This window comes from Pipistrellus kuhlii, unplaced genomic scaffold, assembly GCF_014108245.1.
Source record: "Pipistrellus kuhlii isolate mPipKuh1 unplaced genomic scaffold, mPipKuh1.p scaffold_m20_p_2, whole genome shotgun sequence".
Taxonomy (NCBI): Eukaryota; Metazoa; Chordata; class Mammalia; order Chiroptera; family Vespertilionidae; genus Pipistrellus; species Pipistrellus kuhlii.
In genome coordinates, this window is record NW_023425515.1 from 94,411,287 (window position 1) to 94,431,903 (window position 20,617).

A 20,617-nucleotide genomic window follows, 5' to 3' on the forward strand; every position below is an offset into this window, starting at 1 on the left:
TAAAGACCAATGAGCTCTGCTAGAAAATACAACTCCAACACTGGAATCAATGTAACCACACCCTCTGTCATCAGGCCAACAATTAAGTAGTGATATAAACACAAGAGTAAGAACTTGATAACCATGCATCTATCAAAATTTTCAAAGGATTATTTTGAAAATTTAAAAAATAACTACCAATGCTATAAAATACTGCATAATTTAGAGACACTCCACTTTTAAATCCTTGAGAACCTTGTAATTCTTCAATAATTGCTTATAATTATGATTAATAATAACATCTTAATTTCTTACATGAAGTAAATTAACCACTAATAAAAATGTAATTGTGTTAATGAAAATCCCAATTTTTGAAATCCTGAGGTTGTGAGTTTCTGTACTATGATAACTTACATTTGAAAAGATTAACTGAAAGGGTTAACTCTGTAGCTAGAAGAGATGAATGCATGTCAAATGCAATGGGGGAGTATGAACACTGAAAGTCAGCTCCAGATGATTAGGAGAAACTATTTGCTTCACTTGAGAATCAGACGAAAAAACTCGAGAAAGCAGGGCTTCAACAATTTGTGGAAACTAAAGCTAAGATGCAATTAAATATATAATCAAGCAAAAATGATCATTTTACCTTTTAATGATGACAGGTAAAGTTGATAGTTCTCTCCACCACATTTTATTCTCTGACAAAGTTCAGGCAGCAGTTTTTTCCACCATAAAGTCTATCTTAGAAAAAATGAATAAATTTTAAGTTTACTGCATTTTACATTATTTCTAAAAAGAATGAGAAGATCGTGCAGGAAAGTACTGGACAAAAATGCATCATTATGGTTAAGGTGGCAACTTTATTATAACAGAAGTTGTATCACCAGTCAGTCTTCTGGCTAAACTATAACATGGAAGTCAGATTTGTAGTGTGAAAATCTAATAATATGTATACTGTGCATAAGTACATAGTTCACGAAGAAACATACACATGTCCTGGATTATCTCTGAGGAAGCAAGAAGGAAGGAAGAAAAGAAAAAGGATAAAGTCTAGATCTCTAATTTCTAAACTAAAGACCACAGAGCCCAGAAAAATATTTTCCCATTATTATGGGAAATAGCTTACTTCATTTTCAAATGAGTGATTTTTAATGAAGATAATATACTATCACCATACATTTTAATAGCCCCTAACAGTACTCAAAACATGTAGCATGTTAAATACATTTGCTCATTTGACCTGCACAGCCTGTGAAACTAGACTGGCATTAATCTGTCCCCATTTTGCAGAAAAGTCAACAAGATGATCAAATCTGATTATCACTGATCTAGAAAATGTAATCTGAAAAGCATACCCGATTCTCTTCTTTCAGTTCATGATTAGCATATGGAATGACCGCCTCTGGGCACCTCTCTAGCAGTGTGTCTATGCACTGCTCATACTCTTTCAGACGTGTCCGGCACAGAACCTGGACACTGAGGCCAGCAACAGTGTCTTCAGAGAGGGGCTCCAAGAACGGAACAATGGAAGCTATGTCAAATGAAGGACCACATATAAGAGACTATGAACAGAAAAGTGAAAAGTTATGGAATGAGGCACCCCAAAATCTAGAGCACAACATATGAAAGTACAATTTTTTTAAGAAAAAGAAGAATGCAATTTTAGAGCACACATATAATATATGATACTCATTAAGCTTACTTAAGTGAAGTATTAAATAATATTTAACCATTTCTAGTTTGAAGAATAATAATCTATTTTATAGAAAGCAGTAATTTAAAAAATAACATGATTTTATTTACTTTGCACAGACTGCACTTAAAAACTAATGGCAATGCTTTAGGGACTCAATCCTAAGAAAATAATCAACATCATGGTCAATGATTTATGTCCAATGATGTTCACCACAAGAATATTTATAATATTGAAAAAGTAGGAGCAACCTAAATGTTATACAAAAAGAGATAAGTAAATTATGGTGCATCTGTATAATGAAATATTATATAGCCACCAAAATTGTTTTCGAAGGCCATTTAATGACAAAATACTCAAGATAAAATGATGAGTAAAAACATCTCAATACAAAATTATATTCAGAGCATGATCAGTTTCATAAAATCTCCATAGGTACATACACATATAGAAAGGCCTTTAGGAGAGCATAGAATTTGAGACGGAGATCAGCTGAATGGGAAGACAAAGCCTACTTGTGTCTTTTTCCTGTAATAAGCATGCATTAAACATATAACCAAAATTAAATTTAACACTTAAGAAAACTAACACAACTGTTAAGAACCTAATAATTTGTATCAATAGCATTTGCCACAAGCTGAATAAAAAAGCAGGAATTATTTCAGTATTCAGAACTGTAACCAATATTTTACTTCTAAGTACTTAAACTATAAACACAGTTGACCCTTAGTATTGTGGAATTGAACTGCATGGGTCCACATATATGCAGACTTTTTCAAGTTACCCACACAGTTCAAACCCATCATTCAAGGGTCAACGGGCAGAGCTGAGGGTTGACTCAAGTTATATATGAATTTTCCATTGTGCGGGCAGCTGGTGCTCCCAAAACCCATGATGCTCAAGGGCCAACTGTCCTACTATTTTGTTTTACTTAATTGTAATATTTTTTATTCTACCACCTTTCTTCTGGATAAAGATGAGAATATCATATACTGATTTTCTTCTTCCTGTATCCTTTTTGCTACAGCTTCTCAAGTTCACAAGACAATATAGAATATGAATTATCTATTTATAGTCAGCATGTTTATTTTATTCCAATCTCTACCAAGGAATGGCTAGGAGAATAATATCAATCCATTTCCTTCCTGCAAGTTTAATAATCACCTTCCCATATGAATAATTTCCTGATAGTAAGATAGCAAACACAAAATAAGGTGATAAGTTGCCACTCATAGATCTCCCAAAATAAAAGATTATTTCTATATCAGAAGGAGCAAGGCATGGTTAAAATGCAATTAGTTGAAGCTTGGTACAAGATAATTACTCATAAATTTTTCCTTAGTTTTATCAAGAAGTTTAAAAGTAAAATACACCAGACAATACATATATTACTGAATTAAAAAATGGTCCAAAGGTTATTACTGCCCTTTAAAATACTCCATGTGCTGTCTGCTTCTTAGCAGACTGCTCCACTGTTCTTTTAGGATAGGAAATAGACTCCTCTCCACCCCCAGCACAGGTACCATTTATTCCCTTCTCTGATTTAGATCCCTTGCCCTCAGCTGGCTCTGCAGGACTGGATTTCAGACTTCTGGGGCTCCTCTACCACCTCAATCATCTGCTGCTCTAAAGGTGAGGCGTCGGGCAAGGAAGTGGGGTAAGAGCCGTGAAAATTTTGGCAAAGGGCAAGGCATTTACTACTTACTGTGTCATTTCAGACAGCAGCTTTTTGACATGTAGGTAATTTCTATATTGTTTTTATTTTAATTTTTGCACAAATGTATACTGTCACAATGACTGAGGACAAGAGACACATCTAATCTGTGTGGTGGTGGTAGGTGAGGGTGGAGGGAGTCATACAATTTTGAGAAACCTTTCCAGGTGATCCTGAACCTTCCCATTCCTCTAGGTGAGAACTACATAAAATCTTCTTGGTTCTTAATAACTCAAGTTATATATGAATTTTCCATTGTGCGGGCAGCTGGTGCTCCCAAAACCCATGATGCTCAAAGGCCAACTGTCCTACTGTTTTGTTTTACTTAATTGTAATATTTTTTAATTATTTAAAAGACTAATTGACCTACAGATAATCTAAAAAAGAGATATAATTAAGAAAGTGACTTAGAGACGTATAGGCTGACTACATTTCTATCCTTTAACAGCAAAGACTCCTTTTTAAGAGACCTCTATATTATACTTTCTCAAGCAGTGATTACAAATATACTTTCTCAGGTGAGATTTAATAGCACTTGTTACAATTACTATTTTAAATAGGTGATTAGTGCACATGTTCCAGGAGAGCAAGGCGGGCTGTACAAATTTACAGTATATGTTCAAGGAATATCTGTGGAATGAACAAGCCTGAGGCTCAGTAGCCTCTACATCATAAGGGTACTAAAAATGAGGACCAACAAAACTCTCCTCTATTGATTTTTTAAGAATGTAACTCCATTTCTGGAGATAACACAGAGGCTATCCAAGCAATACTACCTTCTGAGCTTCCCTCCCAACCACCATCCCCAATTTTGGTTTCCATAAGCAATAACCACACTTATACCTGTTCCCAGTGAAAATGAGGAGCTCCAAGCTCAAAAACCTAAGGAAGCCAAAAGGCCGCTGGTTGTAAGGAAACTGGACACTATAGGCTCAGTGTCTGTACCAAAAACTGTGGCTGCAAGACAGACAGCCACTGGCTGGCTCCAACCCACAGTTCTTAGGCAATGAGAATCCAGGGTTACCAGGTCTGCTGAAATTTTCAAGAGAAAAGTGAAACTCAAAATGCTTAATTTTTATATGTTAGTAGATACACCAGACGACCAAACAAAACAGATTTTTGGGTTCTATTTGATCCTTGGACCATTGAACTACTATTAAACAAAATCATATTCACATCTAACCCAGCCTGGTCCGCCAAGTCAAATGTAGATTTTATTTCTCATTCTGGTCAAAACACTGTCACAGTCAGAATTCCTACAAGAAATGGATTATCTATACTCTCTGATCACACTTCTTCCTTTTTCTTTTTTCTTCTTCTTTTTTTAACCCTTTCAGGAGCCAGATAAATTGGCTACTTTGAACTACCGGTATTTCCTACAAAACAAAGACAGTGGTGGCTGGATTGGGCTAGAGGCCTAAAATGTATGAGTGAAGACTGAAAAATACATGAATCATAGCAAAAAAAAAACTCTGCTAAACATTTGCCATATATGCATTTCACAAAGTGTTTTTAAGCACGTGTTAAAAAAGAGCCAAGACAGTCATGTGACTCATTTACGGTAAGGAAAGGAGCTTTCCTGTGAGTAGTTTCAGGGAGAGGCAGGAGAGCTCATGAGCATGCCTGTGGATTTTCCCCTCAAAATTATACATTCTAGATTAACATATCTGAAGTCCTACAAATTTATATCTTACATTAAATTGTAATATGTATACTCATTAAAAAGAGGCATTTTCATTTACCTGTAATTTGGAGAGATCTTCTGTATAATTTTTGTCAGCTAAGGAATCAGATGTTATTAAGACATTAACCCATGGATAGATTAAGCCATAATGGCTACAGGCATTTATCTAAAAAGTAAAGGAAATTAATATAAACATAATACAACAAAACAGATGTTCTTCATCCATGCTAAATAGAACAAGCAATCATTAGTCCTCAGCTGTGTTGCAGAGTTAAGTATACACCTTCCTGGGAATGAGAAGGGAAGTCATTTAGAACCTATTTCCCTGAAGAAGGTTTCAGTTTTAAAAAGTTAACAAAAATATTGGAAATAATTTTTATTTCTACTACTTTCCTTGGGAGACAAAATCTCTCTATAAGTTCTCAAGATGATTCCCCTAAAAGTCCTCTTATTAAAAAAGTTGGTGTCTTTTTCAGTTAGCTGTGGCATCCATGAAGCTGGCAGGAGAAATGAGCAGGATGGGTAAAAGCAGTGGTGAGGGCTACGATGAGGGCTGCAGAACAGCTCTTAAGTGTGTGGCTAACAGGACATAATGAGATCCTTTTCCACAGTCCCTCACATGTAAGGGAGGCCAGCAGATGTCTTTTCTCATGTTCTACTTCATGGCCATCCTGGGAAGCACAGGCATGTTCTAAGAAAGCTCCTCCCCTCATGCTTTAATTACTGAGGTACCACTGCAAGTCAGAGGCAGTACAGGCACTCTTTAGAATAAAAAAATATTTAAAACTAGAGCCCGGTGCACAAAATTTGTGAACTTGAGAGGGGTACCTCAGCCGGCCTGTGTCCTCTTGCAGTCCAGAAGGAGGCCTAAGCTGGCAGTTGGACATCGTTAGTGCTGTTGAGGAGGCAGGAGATGCTCCTGCCACCACTGCTGTGCTCACAGCCCACCCTGGCTTGTGGCTGAGCAGAGCTCCCCCTGTTGGGAACACACTGACCAGCAGGGGGCAGCTTCTGTGTTGAGCGTCTGCCCTTGTGGTCAGTGCATGTCATAGCAACTGATCATTCCCAATTGGCCCATTATTAGGACCAATTTGCATACTACCATTTTATTATATAGGATGTGGGCAACTTCACCCATGGACAAGTTCAAAGTATACTTTTAATTCCTGCTTAAAAAAGATATCTGGTGCCCTAGTTGGTTTGGCTCAGTGGATAGAGCATCAGCCTGTGGACTGAAGGGTCCCAGGTTCGATTCCGGTCAAGGTCACATGCCTGGATTGTGGGCTTAATCCCCATTAGGGGACATGCAGAAGGCAGCCAATCAATGATTCTCTCTCATCATTGATGTTTCTATTTCTTTTCCCTTCTCCCTTCCTCTCTGAAATCAATAAAGATATATTTTTTTAAAAAGTGACATCTGGTGATAAAACTTAGTATTAATTTAAAGCCATTCAAAATAAGAATGCACATTATTGTAATGTGTAATGTATTATTCCATTATCTTACCAGATCCTTTGATGTTCGCAATGGTATGGTGTCAGGGGGCTGCCTCTTCGATAATCTCCAGATGTACTGTGATGTGAGCTTGAAAAAGAGTTCCTGCAGTAGCACATCTGGGAGACATGCTATCAGCTGAGCTTCCCAAAAGTCTACCAAGAGCTGAGGAATTGTATCTCCATTCTTACCACAGAGCACCTTGAACGTGTGAAACAAGCCCCCATATCACAAATAAATATAGTATTGATTGAGTTAAAACTGGTTCAAATAGCATTCCATCATGTGGGCCATGCATTTCATAATCTATCTTTAACATTAGTGCCATACCACAGCACACTTAGACATTTTAACAGGAAACAAATTAGAGCTTGCATGGATGAAAATTTTCTACATGTATCCTTTTATAAATTGATTATGTCTAAGTTTGTTTTTTTTCAATAAATAAATAAAAACTCACTTCTCTTATTCTGCTCCCTGGCCCCCACCAATTTTATCTAGAACAATTTACATTTGGAAATTGACAAACCTTAAAGAAGGAATCTGCTTCTTCAATTCCAATTTTGTTGTTCTTCTGCAACCCCAGGATTGAAGCCACAAGCAACCCAGGCTGGGTCTCTTTCAAGTGAACTGCAAGCTCAGTTGGAAACATCTGTTCCTTCTTCTGTTGAATCAATAGCCGAGGTTCAAGAATAAAGCCACATACTAATTTCATCTAAAGATAAAAAAGAAATTTAGGAACAAAATGTACATTGCATTTGTCTTATAAATACATACTAGTGCATTCAAGATTCATGGTTAAGCTATTAATAATTTACTTTAATCTCAATTTTTTTCTTTAATTATAAAGACCAGTTCTTACTTTAAGAACATCAGTTAACTGTCTTCATAAAACTTATTAATATTTAATTAATATTTAATCAAGATGTCCTATTTTTGAAGAGAGCTTTATACTTAAGCTTTCTTGATTTAATAATAATATACCTTAAGTTTTTTCAAAATTATGGAAAGAAAATTCATCTTTCTAGAATTCTACTCTTCAAAGCAAAGGATACCTCAATGTTGACTTGCTCTTCTTATAGTGATATAGCACTCCTGCTTTTCTAATTTTAGAAACCAAAGTTGTACTGTGGGTGTTTGCCTATAGTCAGGCAGTAAAACAATAGAGTGGGAGCACAGATCTGAATACAACCTGCCTGCTTTAAATCCTGGTTCTACATTCTCCAGCAGTGTCATCTTGAAAAGTTATTTAACCTTTCTTTGCGTAGTTCCCTTATCTATAGAATAAGTACAATAATAGCATCTACCTTATAGCATTGTTGCAAAAATTAAATGAGAACATATGCAAGGGAATAGGCCTGGAACATTGTTCAATTAATGTTGCCTCATAATTTCTTTCCCCAATAATTAACATTTTGGCTCATGCCCCCAAATGGCCTATCTTTCAAGGGAAAGCTATCTTTTCTTTGCTACATAATTCAAATGCCCAATCCTCCATATAGTCCTTTGTGATTTTCCCAAGTGCAAGCAATTTCTGCAACCACTAGACTCCTAAGACTCACAGCTAATATCCCACCTGCTGTACTGAGTACACTTCACTCTATTTCAGTGGGCATGGCATTCCCTCATGCTGTTGGCTCAGAAAGAGCCTCTGTATTTCCCATGCTCTGAATGTACCTAAGTTGAAAGGTCTTTGGATACCCACTGCTGCCCTTTATAATTCTTTTTTATTTGCCAGATCCAAAGCTCAAGCATTCCCTCTTGGTCACTTCCTTTATAATGTCAAGTCTATTTTCCTTTATGACTAAGAAAAAATGAACTAGCCAGAAGAAAGCTAAACACCTCAGGATTACTGGTCTTATTTAAGCCTGCTGTTAATACCAGGCAGGGCACCATACCTCTGAATGGCTTTTTACTTCATTTCTGTACATGTCAAAGTCTCCCATTTTCACAGCCATTGCTGCCTTGGTCAACGTCACTAAGATTGATGAAAACCCGGAAGTATCCAGTTTCCTTAGATAGCTCATGGCAGTTAAAGGGTTAATATTCTTCATAGAAGGACTACAGAGGATATGGGGCAGCTGCTTTGGCTCAACCATATGAAACATCTGAACCACTTTTACTGCTAATTCCTTCGGTGAGTATAAATGAGAAATAAAAGGCCAGTCAGTCAACAGAAAGCAACACAATCAGGGGTAAATAATGATACAAAGCTAAGATATAACATTTCAATTAAAATAAAATAACAGTATTATGTTTTGATTTAAAAAGACAAATTGATGATGATAATGTGGGAGAACTCAAATTACTTGAAGTAATTTCTTTGCTGAGTTAAAATGAAAAAGCAGTGAAAGTATGTACTGAATTGTGGCCAGCACTTCTAACTTTAACAAGCATTCCGAAGAAGAAAATATTAGATTATATCACACTCAAAAGACCATTATAAGAAATTCAAATTAGTAAAAAATATACTTAATGGGGTAATTTACTATGAATTTTTATTTCTCTCAAAATCTTAAAACGTTTGGTATCACAATATTTAACTTTGAAAATCTGTATTCATCTTTTTAAAAATACACGAGGGCCTGGCTGGTATGGCTCAATTGGTTGGGCATTGTCCTGCACACTGGGAGTCAATGTTTTAATTCTGGGTCAGGGCACAAGCCTGGGTTGGGGTTCAATCCCCAGTCAGGGTGCATACCAGAGGCAACTAATCAATGTTTCTCTCTCACATCAATGTTTATCTATCTCTAAAATCAAAAGAAACCTATTTTTAAAAACTAAAAAAACACAAGGAGCTACAAATAATCCTTATTATGTGTTGTGGTCACTAGGCCAGGATATTATAAGTGAAGCTTTGGGCACGTGGAGAGTGGGGTGACTAGGGTTGTGAAAGGGCTGCAGATGAGAGGGAAGCAATGCCCACATTTCTGTGCCATTCTTTTAAAGACAAGCAACTGTTACATTGGACAGGTCACTCAATCACAATGGACCACATTTCTTTGTCTATATAATGAGAAAGTATGAGAAGAGGATTGTAAACTCCTTTCCAAGCTATAATTCTATAATTACTAATGAAGAAAGGGGCACATTAGTTACCATTTTAGGAAAAGAAACTATTACCAAGGAAAATATTTGGAACTTGACTTCTTAATGGTATTACATAAAATAAATTGCTAAAATAAAAACTTTAAAATATTAGATATAACTAAACAGAAAATCATATTCACTTCACTTAATTCTTCATCCAGGTTCTCATAAAGTGAATGACTAATGTAAAAGATTAACCCTCTCTCATATTTCTGTGATCCATCCTCAACTGCCCAGTCCACTCGAGTCAAAACTTCAGCCAGAGACAAACCAGACATCTTATAGTAGGGCAAGGCGAGGTGGGAATACTGGGTGTCAAGCCTGAAGAAAAGAAAGCAAAGAAAGCTCAGAATTGTCATTTTTAAGCCAAGGTATCTAATATGCTTCATAATAAACAGATTACGCTTTCCAGATGACAATTCTCAAAATACTTTTCTACTCTCATTAGTAGTTGGAATAAGCTCCTAAGTTTTATTCTGCAAAGCCCTTCTAATTAATGTACTTATTTTTGCTTGACCATAATAAAAATAGAAAAAAAATTCATTAAATGAATTTTATTTTCATGATGTGGCTCTAAAATAATGATGTTTATAGGTAGAATAAGTCTGTTTTATTAATTTATAATCATGCCCCAGGGTCAAATAAGGCTTTGAAACAATCATATACAAAACAATTTATAAACATCATTTTCAGAAATAAAAATTGTTATTCATACTAGTGTCCTTTTCTGGCATCATAAAAACACTGACTACTAAGATTAAAAAAACCACACAACATTCAACTGGTATCTCTCCCTTAAAGCTAACAAAAAATAAACCAGTAATTCAGCTTTCACTGTCAGGGATTTTATTGATAATGCCCCACAATACCCCCATCTTGAGGCTTGAAAAGAAACTTCCAATTCATAAGTGGTGGGAGACTCATGAACTTGAGACTCACTACTCACCCAATAAAGTAACTACTTGGAGGCAGGTAATATTCATCTTTGTACCTTTAAGCTTAGCACAATATCTGGGACATTGTATGTGCTCAACAAATGCTTGTGAAATAAAGGAGCCACCTCCCCTCATGCGTACCCCCAATTATTAGGTAACTACCAGAATGGAAAAGATAGCAAGTACACCGAAAGCTCAAGACAGTTTCCCTAACAAGTTTCCAAAAAGCATCATCAACCTGCTGTAACAATCTCCAAGGTGCCCACAGCTTTCTTTAAATGCTTCTAAAAGCTCTTCTTTTTCTCCAGGTTCCAGCTGACTGGCATCCATCAGGGCAGCTCTCACTAAAAGATGGGCCTCACTAAGAAGGTGGATGCAGCTCTGGGTTTTTGCAGTTTTATAGGTATTACTGTAGTCTACCTAAAATGAAAAGGCAAACAGCTAATGTTGCAGCAGAAGAACTCCTAAAAGTTTCCCAGTTCCTAAGAATATTTATATATTTTGTTAATAAAATTAATATTTGGAACATTAAGTCCTAAAGAGTGATTATTTATCCTTCTGACAGGGCCTAGCTAAAGTAACTCCTCCCAATCCATGAGCCAGTTTTATACACACAATTGTAAATACTCCTTTGTTAAAAGCGCTCTTCATTAGAAAAAGTACAAATAATACTATAATACTAACAATACTGTTAACTTAGCAATAAATCTAATGAACCTCTGAAATAGTTAACTCTTTTTTAAAGTTCTATGATTTAAATATTTCTCAAATTCAGATTGAGTATCCCATCTGTTAGTTTCAATTGGTGAAATGAAATCATACTACATCATTTCTATACCTTGCAGAGGGCTGATAAAAAATTATCACGAGCCGAAACTGATTTGGCTCAGTGGATAGAGCATCAGGCCTGCGGACTGAAGGGTCCCAGGTTCGATTCCGGTCAAGGGCAGGTGCCTTGGTTGCAGGCACATCCCCAGTGGGAGGTGTGTAGGAGGCAGCTGATCAATAACTCTCTCTCATCGATATTTCTAACTCTCTGTCCCTTTCTCTTCCTCTCTGTAAAAAATAAATAAAATATATTTTTTAAAAATTATCATGAGCTATCTGAACCAATCTGTATTGTACAGATTCTAGTAGGCAAATCATCTAGATGAAGTCTCAGAGTTTCAATTAAAAACCAGAGCAAAGCTGATATAATCATCAGCATTAAAATGCTTGTGACATATCAGGCAAAACCTTGACCTAATGATCAAAATTAACATCATCAATCATACCCTGAGAAACACATTAAACACTACCTGATCACCTGTGCAATATTCTAGCCAAGAAGGATAAGCTACTCATGAAAAATTATAAAAGGTGGAAAAGGGAAAATATATTTTTCAAAAATGTTTATATCATAAAAATGGCTATGAATATATTCCAGAATTTAAAGGGCTAAAGAGATATGACAAATGAAATCACGATGCCAGAGTGAATCCTGGATCAGAACAGGGGAATGCTATTAGACCATTAGGGTAACTGACAAAATGAAATATGAACCAGAGACTAAAGTATTGTGTAAGTGTTAAATGTACTAAAGCACATGACTGTACTATTATATAAGCAAATATCCTGATTCTTAGGAAACACACACTGAAGTATTTAGCCTTAAACTATGATCTATGCAATTTATTTTCCAAAGGATCAGAAAACAACATGTGTGTTTGGGTATGTAAAAAGTAAAAGGGGTGGGGGGGAGGGAGAAAAAGAGAGAGAAGCAAGGGATATACACTCAGGGTAAATCTATGTGAGGAATATACAGTTTTATTTGTACTATTCTTATTTTTGCAACTTTTCTGTAATTTTGAAATTACATATTTCAAAATAAATGAGTTGGCAGCTGTCACTTTTAGAAAAGGAGTAAGAATGTCTAAAAAAAGAAAGAATGCCCACTCTGGGGCCCCACCCACAGGATTATGCTACAGGTGCTGCAGTGCCCAAGGAAAACCTGCTATTTCAAAGAATAATGAGACAGGGATAAATGATCTAAGATTTATTTCAAGGTTCTCTTTGCTAGGATTCAAAATAAAGGTCAAAGGCTATTTATATTTAGATTGGTTAATCAATGCTCATAGGATGATGGTATGAATATGGCAGTCTTATTTTCATGAAGGGAAATTCTACTTGCTCCTCAAATGCCAGGAGTTGAAAAAATAAAAAGATGGAGAAAGATGTACACTCCACTGTCAGACAAAGCTGGTGGGTGTGGCATTCTGAATGTAAGATAGTTAGAATCCATTTTTGGTCATCAATTTCACTCTATATTTCTACAAATAAGAATGAGAAGTCTGAAAGGAATACCATTTCTTTGTACAGTTGCACTGGTGAGATTGTATTCACAATATACAAATTCCACCCAGCTTCAGTTACAGGAGGTGTTTTGAGCTTTACACTGGTACCTTTTCTAGAACTAAAAGCAAAACAAAGGACAAGAACTGTAAGATATGACATATTTAATAAATGGCAATTTTAAATGGTAAATATTTGATACCTAAAATAATCTACACTAATAAAAAAGAAATATGCAAATTGGCTATACCTTTGCAATGCCCACCAGCCTTTCAGGAGTATGCAAATTAACCCAACAAAGATGGTGGGTTAATTTGCATACACAGGTGCCAAGTAGCTGGGGGTGGGACACAGGTGTTCCACACCACCTCAGTCACTCTGGGCCTCTGGGCAGCATGGGAAGGTGGAAAGGCAGCTCCAAGCCAGAGCAAAGGTGGTGCCAGGAACCAGGGGAAGGAAGGCTCATTCTTGCATGAATCTTGTGCATCGGGCCTCTAGTATAACTACAAAATAATTTTCATTTAGTATTTTCTTCAGTATTAACTATACAATCAATTTTTGTAAAGTACTAGAGTCCTGGTGCATGAATTCATCCACCAGTGGGGCCCCTCGGCCTGGCCTACACCCTCTTGCAATCTGGGACCCTTCAGGGGATGTTGGAGAGCCAATTTCGACCCAATCCCCACAGGCCAGGCCAAGGAACCCCACTGGTAGACAAATCTGTGCACTGGGCCGATTTTGGCCTGATCCCCACAGACCAGGCCGAGGGATCCCACCGGTGCATGAATCCATATAAGATCTTTGGTTAATCTCTTCCCGCCCTCCCCCCTTTCCTCTGAGATTCATTGGTCTGTTCCATGTTTCCATGCCTGTGGTTTCTGCTCCTGCATTTTCGTGTCTGCCCCCTAGTGGTCAGTACACATCATATTATAGCATCTGGTCAACCGGCTGACTGCCCTCTGGTGGTCAGTGCACATCATAGCAAGCAATTGAGCATCCTTAGCATATCATTAGCATTTTACACTTTGACTGGTAGAATGGCCAACTGGACACTTAGCATATAAGGCTTTTATTATATAGGATTGTTTGTTCACAATACTACACATTTAATATTCTATAACTCATGAACTGATGAACTAATCACTTCCACTTCATTCCACAAGTATTCTTAAATAGACAATAAGCTCAAAGAACAGGAAAGAGCCCTCAAAAGGAAGGTGATGTGGCTGTGAAAGTCCCTGTGCCCAAGATCTCTCCTGCAAGTGGCCTTGTTAAGTCCAGCATGTCCTGAATCACAAATCTACAAAGCTCCAACAGAGTAGCAAACAGCTGCCAGGAAAGTGCAAAAGACACATATAACTGCAAGCCTGCTTAAAGCACTATCCTGTCTCTTGTTTTCACTATGTGATGCATTTTCTGTGGTTTACAAACTTTTTAAAATATAGACCTTTGATTAAATGAATTTTTAAATAAATTAGACTTTTAAAAAATAATTTAAAATATATAATACCTTTGAGATCCAAGATGGTGAACAACAGGACAGCAGTAAGCAAGATAGTGTGAGAGAGCGAAAGGAGAGTGTGTAGGCATGTAGGGAGTGTGTGTATTTGTGAGTGAGGGACAGTTATATTTCATAGGACTATCGGGGACTGGTGGACCAAGCTTCTCTGGACGGGCAGCCTCTACTAACGCTAAAATCTCTCCTAGGGAAGCCAGCTCTGCCACAGAAACCATGCCAAATTGAGAGGGAGAGTGGCTGTGATTAGAAGCCCAGCTTTACCTTCACCCATGGACACTTCCGGCACTACCCAGGGCCCTACAGCCACAACGCCCAGGCAACAGCTGCCTCAGCTGCAAACCCATGAACACTGAGACTCCAGCCTCCCTGGCTGTGGGCACCTAAAAAGTTTGTCCAGGGGGAGACAAGGTGGTGGCTGAATAGGTGCACATGTCCTATGCCTTCTCACAGAGCAGACAGAGGGAACAATTGAATCAAATAATATCCATTCAGAATTGGCGAATTAAACATAGCTGGTGAGATAATCTGTGGTCAGAAAGGTCAAAGATCGCCTGTAGAGAGGTGGGATTGGGGATCTGGACTGGAGGAAGAAACACATGCAGCCGTGACTAGAACCTAAAAGGGAGACTGCGCTGCACCAAATCTGCGGCACTTAGGGTCAGTGAACCCCTCAAATGTAGAAAGGGGTCCACAGGGCTGCTGGTAGAGAGACTCTAGATGTAAGCCCACAGCCATGGGAAACTGTGCCCAGAAAGGCAGCCTAAAGTTCTCCAAACTGGCCGCACAGTGGCAGGGGAAGAAAAAAGCGGGGCAGCGGGGCTGCTTTATCTTTTTTACTTCTTTGCTGTTCCTTGCTAAGCCCAGTACATAGGATCTTCCAATTAAAAACACTCACTGAGACTGCAGGGGAAGGTGGTTTTTCGTGGAAAAATGGGGAACAGAATAGGGAGAGATGAGCAGGAAACCAGCTCTGGGACAGTTTGTCCCTCCAACCCAGTCTTGAGTACAGCAGGGAAAGTCTAAACATTGGGTTGAGGGGCCATTTGGTCCCGGAAACTACTACAGAAACACCACCACGTAGGGTCTGTGTCAGAAATAGATGCTTGTGTAAATGCACCTGAAAGCAGGCAGAAAAACAAAGTGGGAAGATTGATCCCGCCTGCTTGAAACCAAAATTGTGGCATCCGACAGAGAGGAGCAGTGGATCACTGGGAACTTCCAACACTATGCTGACTACCTGACAAGAAAGTGACACGTGGCAGGCAAAAGAGTAGAGAGGGGTCTTAAGCCAGCCCCCATGGGTCACTGAAGCTAGGCTGAAGTGAACAACACTTCACTACTTCACTATAGAACACCTAGCACACAAAGCTACTACACCAACTCAGGGAAGCAATAAAAATGCGGAGACAAAGAAACATCACAAATGACAGAAATGAAGGAAAGCAAACGACTGGATATAGAGTTAAAAACCACTATAAGGTTTTTCAAGACTTTTCTAGAAAAGGCTGATGAATTTAGCGAAACCCTCAGGGATATGATCAACTAGAAATTAAGAATACACTGACTGAAATAAAAATATTATACAGAGATCCAAAAGCAGACAAGAGAATCACAAGAATCAAGTCAAAGATTTAAAATACAAAGAAGCAAAATTGTGAAGATAGTGTAAAGAGCCTCTGGGACAACTTCAAGCGTACCAACATCAGAATTATGGGGTGGGGGTGCCAGAAAAAGAGAGAGAGCAAAATATTGAAAACCTATTTGAAGAAATAATGACAGAAAACTTCCCCCACCTGATGAAAGAAATAGACTTATAAGACCAGGAAGTGCAGAGAACCCCAAATAAAAGGAATCCAAAAAGGAGCACACAAAGACACATAGTAATTAAAATGCCAAGAGCAGAGAAACCAAGATGGCGGCAAAGGTAAAAAACTAATCTGCCGCCTTGCACAACAATTTCAAAAGTACAACTAAAAGACAAAACGTCCATCACCCAGAACCATGGTAAAGCTGGCTGAATGGAAGTCTTACAACTAGAAGGAAAGAGAAAAGAGCACAAGCACTGAACAGCTGAGGTACAGAGACACTCAAATCAGGCTGATGGCAGGCGACTAGGAGCGAGCTTTTTTTCAACCTGAAGGGAAACAAGCTCCCGATCACTTTGAAATCCAGTTTCTGTGGTCACGCAGGGGACCCAGACGCCAACAGGGAGAAGCTGGTCTGTCGGCCATTACGTCTGAAAGTGAGGGTGACTTTTTGCAGAGGTGTGCCCAGCAATCATTGTTTACTGCACTGGAATTCGGGGACTCGGGGACTTGGAAATGCAGAAAGGCAGGGACGGCTGACAGCAGCCATCACTGTTTGCCACACCCCAGTTTAGTGACCCCCTGAGACCCTGCCTCGCCCCGAAGCCCCGCCCAGGCTCCTCACAGCTGCTTTTGTATATAAATGGCCTGCCCTCTGGCAGCTTAACCAAATAAACTGCAGCAACAGTCAGACTGCTCCAAAACCCCCAAATCCCAAGCAAAGAAGAGAAAACTGTAGTTCTTGTTGTAGCTCCTGCTAGGTGGCCTCAGACAGTAGCTAACCTGCATCCCATTGGAGATCCGTAAACTAGTGAATTACTAGTCGGTGTGAGACAACACCAGATTTCAACTACTCTCATAAGGGACACATTCAAGAGGCAGACTCAGTGAGCACCAAAGCCCCACTGAAACAAGTCCTGCCCCATAAACATGTTTCCAGCACAGCAATTCTTCCACTATAGACACAGCAGGTCCTCACAGCCAATTGGCCTGGAGGTCAATTCCTCCCAGTGACACCAACAACAATAAAGACTTAACTACAAGGTTGTATACACAGTCCACAAAGGGGTGCACCAAGAGTGTCCACCTCAGGTAACTGGGAGGCTTACCCATTGAACCATATAGGACTCCCAGCACACAAAGCCACCCTACCAACTCAGGGAAGCAGTAAAAATGCCAAGACAAGGAAACAAATCACAAATGAAAGAAATGGAGGACAACAAATGACTGGATATAGAGTTCAAAACCACAGTTATAAGATTTTTCAAGAATTTCCTAGAAAAGGCAAATAAATTTAATGATACCCTCGAGGATATGAAAAAGGACCAACTAGAATTTAAACATACACTGACTGAAATAAAAAAATACTATAGAGAGACCCAAAAGCAGACTAGAGAAACACAAGAATCAAGTCAAAGATTTGGAATCTAAAGAAGCAAAGGACACTTTTCCAGAGAAGCAAGAAGAGAAGAGAATCCAGAAGGTTGAAGATAGTGTAAGGAGCTCTGGGACAACTTCAAGCAAACCAACAGCAGAATTATGGGGGTGCCAGAGAAGAGAGAGAGCAAGATACTGAAAACCTATTTGAAGAAATAATGACAGAAAAATTTCTTTCACCCCACCTGGTGAAAGAAATAGACTTACAAGTCCAGGAAGCACACAGAACTCCAAACAAAAGGAATCCAAAGAGGACCACACCAAGACACAATATACCGTATTTTCCGACGTAGAAGACGACCGGGCATATAAGACGACCCCCTAATTTTACAGTTATATTCGCTGTATATTCGCTGTATAAAACTACCCCCCACTTCTGAGGCAACACCAGTTCTTTTTTTAATAGACCGCCTCTCTAACTCAGCCAATCCAAGCAGGCTTTTTATGCATGCAAATTTTACATGTTCTGTACCCAAAGCTACACTGCGTTCTAGTAAAAAGCCTGCTCAGATTGGCCAGAGTCAGAGAGGCAGTCTATTAAAATAAGAACTGGTGTTTCCTCGGAAGTGGGGGGTAGTCTTTTACAGCAAATATAGGCCTAAACCTATGTTTTAACTGTAAAATTAGGGGGTCGTCTTATACGCTGGAAAATACGGTAATTAAAATGCCAAGGGCAAAAGACAAACAGAATTTTATAAGCAGCAAGAGAAAAACAGTTAGTTACCTACAAGGGAGCACCCAAATGACTATCAGCTGAGTTCTCAACAGAAACTATGCAGGCCAGACAGGAATGGCAAGAAATATTCAAAGTGATGAATAGCAAGAACCAACAATCAAGATTACTCTACCCAGCAAAGTTATCATTCAGAATTGAAGGGCAGATAAAGAGCTTCACAGATTAAAAAAAGCTAAAGGAGTTCATCACCACCAAACCAGTATTATATGAAATGCTGAAAGGTGTTCTTTAAAAAGAGGAAAAAGAAGAAAAGAGTAAAGATAAAAATTATGAACAACAAATACATATCTATCAACAAGTGAATCTAAAAGTCAAGTGAATTAAAAATCTGATGAATGGAATAAACTGATGAATATAATAGAATCAGGGGCATAAAATGAGAGGGGATTGATAATTCTCAGGGGGAAGGGGTGTCTGAGTGGGGGGTATGGGAAGAAACTGGGCAAAAATCATACACCTATGGATGAGGACAAAGGGTGGGGGGGAGGGGTAAGGACAGAGGGTGGGGTGGGTACCGGGTGGAGGGGAGCTATGGGGGGGAAAAAAGAAGAAACAATTGTAATAATCTGAACAATAAAGATTTATTAAATAAAAATAAAATGACAAGAGCAAAAGACAAAGAGAGAATCTTCTTACAAGCAGCAAGAGAAAAACAGTTGGTTACTTACAAGGGAGCACCCATATAACTGTCAGCTGATTTCCCAACAGAAACCATGCAGGCCTGATGGGATTGGCAAGAAATATTCAAAGTGATGAATAGCAAGAACCTCCAACCAAGATTACTGTACCAAGTAAAGCTGACATTCAGAATTGAAGGGCAGATAAAGAGCTTCACAGATAAGAAAAAGCTAAAGGAGTACATCACCACCAAACCAGTATTATATGAAATGCTGAAAGGTATTCTTTAAGTTGAGGAAGAAGAAGAAAAAGGTAAAGATAAAAATTATGAACAACAAATATATATCTATCAACAAGTGAATCTAAAAATCAAGTGAATAAAAAAAATCTGACAAACAGAATAAACTGGTGAATATAATAGAATCAGGAGCACAGAAAGGGGTGGACTGACAATTCTCAAGGGGAAAGGATTGTGGGGGGTGCAGGAAGAAACTGGACAAAAGTCACACACCTATGGATGAAGACAGTGGGGTGGATAAGAGCAGTGGGTGGGTAGGAACCAGGTGGAAGGGAGCTACAGGGGGGAAAAGAGGAACAATTGTAATAATCTGAACAATAAAGATTTATTAAATTTAAAAGAATACACAAAAATAAAAATACTTTGACCATCTCTTTTCCAACAAACTGGACAACATAGATGTAATGTACATATTCTTAGAAAAATACAAGCTCCCAAAACTCGATCAGGAAGAATAAAAAAACCTGAATAAGCAAAGAAATTGAAGAATAAAAAATTTTTCAGCAAACAGAAGCCCTGGTCTGGACGGCTTTGCAGACCAGGGCTTGGTAGAAGGGGAGTTCTACCAAGCATTCAAAGAACTAAAACCTATCCTTCTCAGACTATTCCAAAAAATTCAAGAGGAAGAAACACTTCCAAGCTCTTTCTATGAAGCCAGCATTACTCTAATTCCAAAACCAGATAAAGACACCACAAAAAAAAAGAACTACAGGTCAATATCCTTGATGTACAGAGATGCTGAATTCCTCAACAATATTCTAGCAAATCAGATTCAGCATTACAGGAGAAAGATCATACACCATGATCAAGTGGGATTTATTCCGGGAATGGAGAATGGTACAATATCTACAAATCAATAAATGTGATCCATCACATAAACAAATTGAGAGATAAAAATCACATATTTATATCAATCAATACAGAAAAAGCATTTGATAAAATCCAACACCTTTTCTTGATAAAAACTTTCAGCAAAGTGGGAATAGAGGGATCATACCTCAACATAATAGAAGCCTTATATAATAAACCTACAGCCAATATCATACTCAATGGGCAAAAAGTAAATCCATTTCTTTAAGAAAAGAAACAAGACACAGATGCCCACTTTCACCACTCCTGTTTGACATATTGGAAGTGCAAACAATAGCGATCAGTTAAGAAGAAAAAATTGGAAAAGAGGAAGTAAATATATCCTTATTTGCAGATGACATGATATTGTACACAGAATATGCCAGACTCCATCAAAACCTACTAGACTTAATAAATGAATTTGGCAATGTAGCA

At 38.2% G+C, this 20,617-nt stretch overlaps 2 protein-coding genes across 12 annotated transcripts in view; one reads left to right on the forward strand and one right to left on the reverse strand.

Moving 5' to 3' along the window:
* The window catches only part of LOC118722859 (ceruloplasmin), an 89,756-nt gene extending 82,733 nt beyond the window's left edge, over positions 1–7,023 (forward strand). For all 3 annotated transcript variants that reach the window (XM_036444929.1, XM_045584096.1, XM_045584097.1), the window contains 2 exons: positions 3,220–3,304; positions 6,580–7,023. In XM_036444929.1, coding sequence (XP_036300822.1) covers positions 3,220–3,302 — 83 coding nt within the window. In that variant the 3' untranslated portion in view covers positions 3,303–3,304; positions 6,580–7,023. The remainder of the gene's footprint in view (positions 1–3,219; positions 3,305–6,579) is intronic.
* Positions 1–20,617, reverse strand: part of HPS3 (HPS3 biogenesis of lysosomal organelles complex 2 subunit 1) — a 59,908-nt gene that overhangs the window by 9,816 nt on the left and 29,475 nt on the right. For 2 of the 9 annotated variants that reach the window (XR_006742110.1, XR_006742109.1), the window contains exons 8-16: positions 12,933–13,041; positions 10,828–11,009; positions 9,795–9,975; positions 8,463–8,696; positions 7,094–7,279; positions 6,577–6,765; positions 5,129–5,236; positions 1,335–1,541; positions 626–720 (exon numbers count right to left, since the gene is read on the reverse strand). Coding sequence is in view for 4 of the 9 variants with exons in the window: in XM_045584098.1 (XP_045440054.1) it covers positions 626–716; positions 1,335–1,541; positions 5,129–5,236; positions 6,577–6,765; positions 7,094–7,279; positions 8,463–8,696; positions 9,795–9,975; positions 10,828–11,009; positions 12,933–13,041 (1,487 nt within the window). In the remaining 5 variants the exon portion in view is untranslated. Of the gene's footprint in view, positions 1–625; positions 721–1,334; positions 1,542–5,128; positions 5,237–6,576; positions 6,766–7,093; positions 7,280–8,462; positions 8,697–9,794; positions 9,976–10,827; positions 11,010–12,932; positions 13,042–20,617 lie in introns of those variants that run through there. The other 7 variants (XM_045584098.1, XM_045584099.1, XR_006742112.1 and 4 more) reach the window with 6 other exon arrangements.